We start from the raw sequence: 1,590 nt of genomic DNA, 5'->3' as shown, positions 1-1,590 counted from the left end.
TCTATAATTATAATAGTAATATAAATATTATTCTATAATAATAATTGAAGTTATAAATAAATAAGAATTAATATATATATATAATTATAAAATTATATTTTTAATGACTAATATTTAGTAATAATTTAATTAGTAACTAAATAATTATCAATATATAATAAAACATTATATATTTGTGTGTGTGTATTATTAGATATGATTAATTAAATTAATTTGTTCCGTATGTGCCAATGTATTAAGGTAATGAGAATTCTGAGCAAAATCTGTTTAATTGTCGTAAAATAATATCATCATAAATGGGTTCTGAAAGCCATTTCATTTAAATTTTTAACTTTTTAAATTTTTCATACTAGCTGCGATATTTCCAAACCTAGTTCAGTACTTGCGTCCATAAAGTACCAAAGGGGCAAAAAACAAAAACAATCTGATAGGATTTTCCTGAATCATCCTGATCAAAAAATACAGCAAGTGAACAGATGCTCCTGTAACGATGCATTCTGTCACTGAACTCCTGTACTGAAAATTTGATGCTCAGTTGTGTGTAATCCTGCGGTCACAGAAACCAGAGTTTCCAGCGCGCATGTTTCTTGGCCTCCGCTTTGGACTTGCGTTTGGGCGTGGAGCTGATGGTCTCCTGAGGATACGGCAGAGGGGGGAACGGGGACTCCTCCGGGGGACACAGTCTCTTCATGAGAGGCTGGAGCTTATCCTCCTGCAGTTTAAAGTCCAGCTCCACACTGCAGACCAGAGACAAAAGAAATGCAGATTCAGAACAATAATACATGCATACTACAGAGAGAGAGTCAGATGCCCTGAACAACACAGAATACATGCTATCAGTCTTGAGATCAGTCAAAAAGTATTTTCACAGTTTGCATCTGTATTATGACAATTCTGAGGCAATCAGGATATTTAATCAGTTAAATATATGGTTTTGGACCTAGAGTTTTATCCACTGAGAATTTGTTGGATCATAAAAAGTAGCTTTTGCATACCAGAATTGAGGCAAAACTGAATGTAAGTCTGCTGAATCGGTGTCTAAATCGATACATGACTATTATTTAAAGGGGTCATATGATGCTATTTCAATTTTTCCTTTCTCTTTGAAGTGTTACAAGCTCTTGGTGCATAAAGAAGATCTGTAAAGTTGCAAAGACTAAAGTCTCAAATCCAAAGATATATTCTTTATAAAAGTTAAGAGTCAGCCACGCCCTCCTAAAACGGCTTGTTCTAACATGCCCCCACATGTCTACCTCACTATGTGGGAAGATTTGCATAACGCCGCCCAAATGTTCACGCAAAGAAAGAAGGCGTAACTTTTATTCTCGCTGTAGTATTGCTGTTGCCGCCGCCGCGGACGAAGAGGAGTCCAGCCCGGGGTCGTCACATGTGGTTGCCGCAAGCCCGCTGGACGCTCCTTCGTCGAATCTGCCAGCCGCACCTTTCTCAAGCCCGCCCGCCTCCGCTCACGCTAGCCCACCGTGTGTTTCGTTGTGAAAGCGAAACTACTTTGTTTGGCCTTCCAAAAGAGGACATAATGTTTCTATAAAGTGGGGCAGTTCCAACTTTGCAAGGACAGTCTGGCGCTTC

General features: G+C 38.4%; 2 protein-coding genes across 2 annotated transcripts in view; one reads left to right on the top strand and one right to left on the bottom strand.

The window, feature by feature from the left end:
- The window catches only part of LOC107666886 (dedicator of cytokinesis protein 1-like), a 262,036-nt gene that overhangs the window by 122,635 nt on the left and 137,811 nt on the right, over window positions 1-1,590 (top strand). The gene's annotated exons all lie outside the window — the stretch shown is intronic.
- Window positions 375-1,590, bottom strand: part of LOC107666777 (protein FAM196A-like) — a 43,137-nt gene continuing 41,921 nt past the window's right edge. The window contains exon 4 of the mRNA XM_016458217.1: window positions 375-737. Coding sequence (XP_016313703.1) covers window positions 554-737 — 184 coding nt within the window. The 3' untranslated portion in view covers window positions 375-553. The remainder of the gene's footprint in view (window positions 738-1,590) is intronic.

Source organism: Sinocyclocheilus anshuiensis, unplaced genomic scaffold (genome assembly GCF_001515605.1).
Source record: "Sinocyclocheilus anshuiensis isolate Anshui unplaced genomic scaffold, SAMN03320099.WGS_v1.1 scaffold1500, whole genome shotgun sequence".
NCBI lineage: Eukaryota > Metazoa > Chordata > Actinopteri > Cypriniformes > Cyprinidae > Sinocyclocheilus > Sinocyclocheilus anshuiensis.
This window is presented reverse-complemented; position numbering and strand designations above follow the sequence as displayed.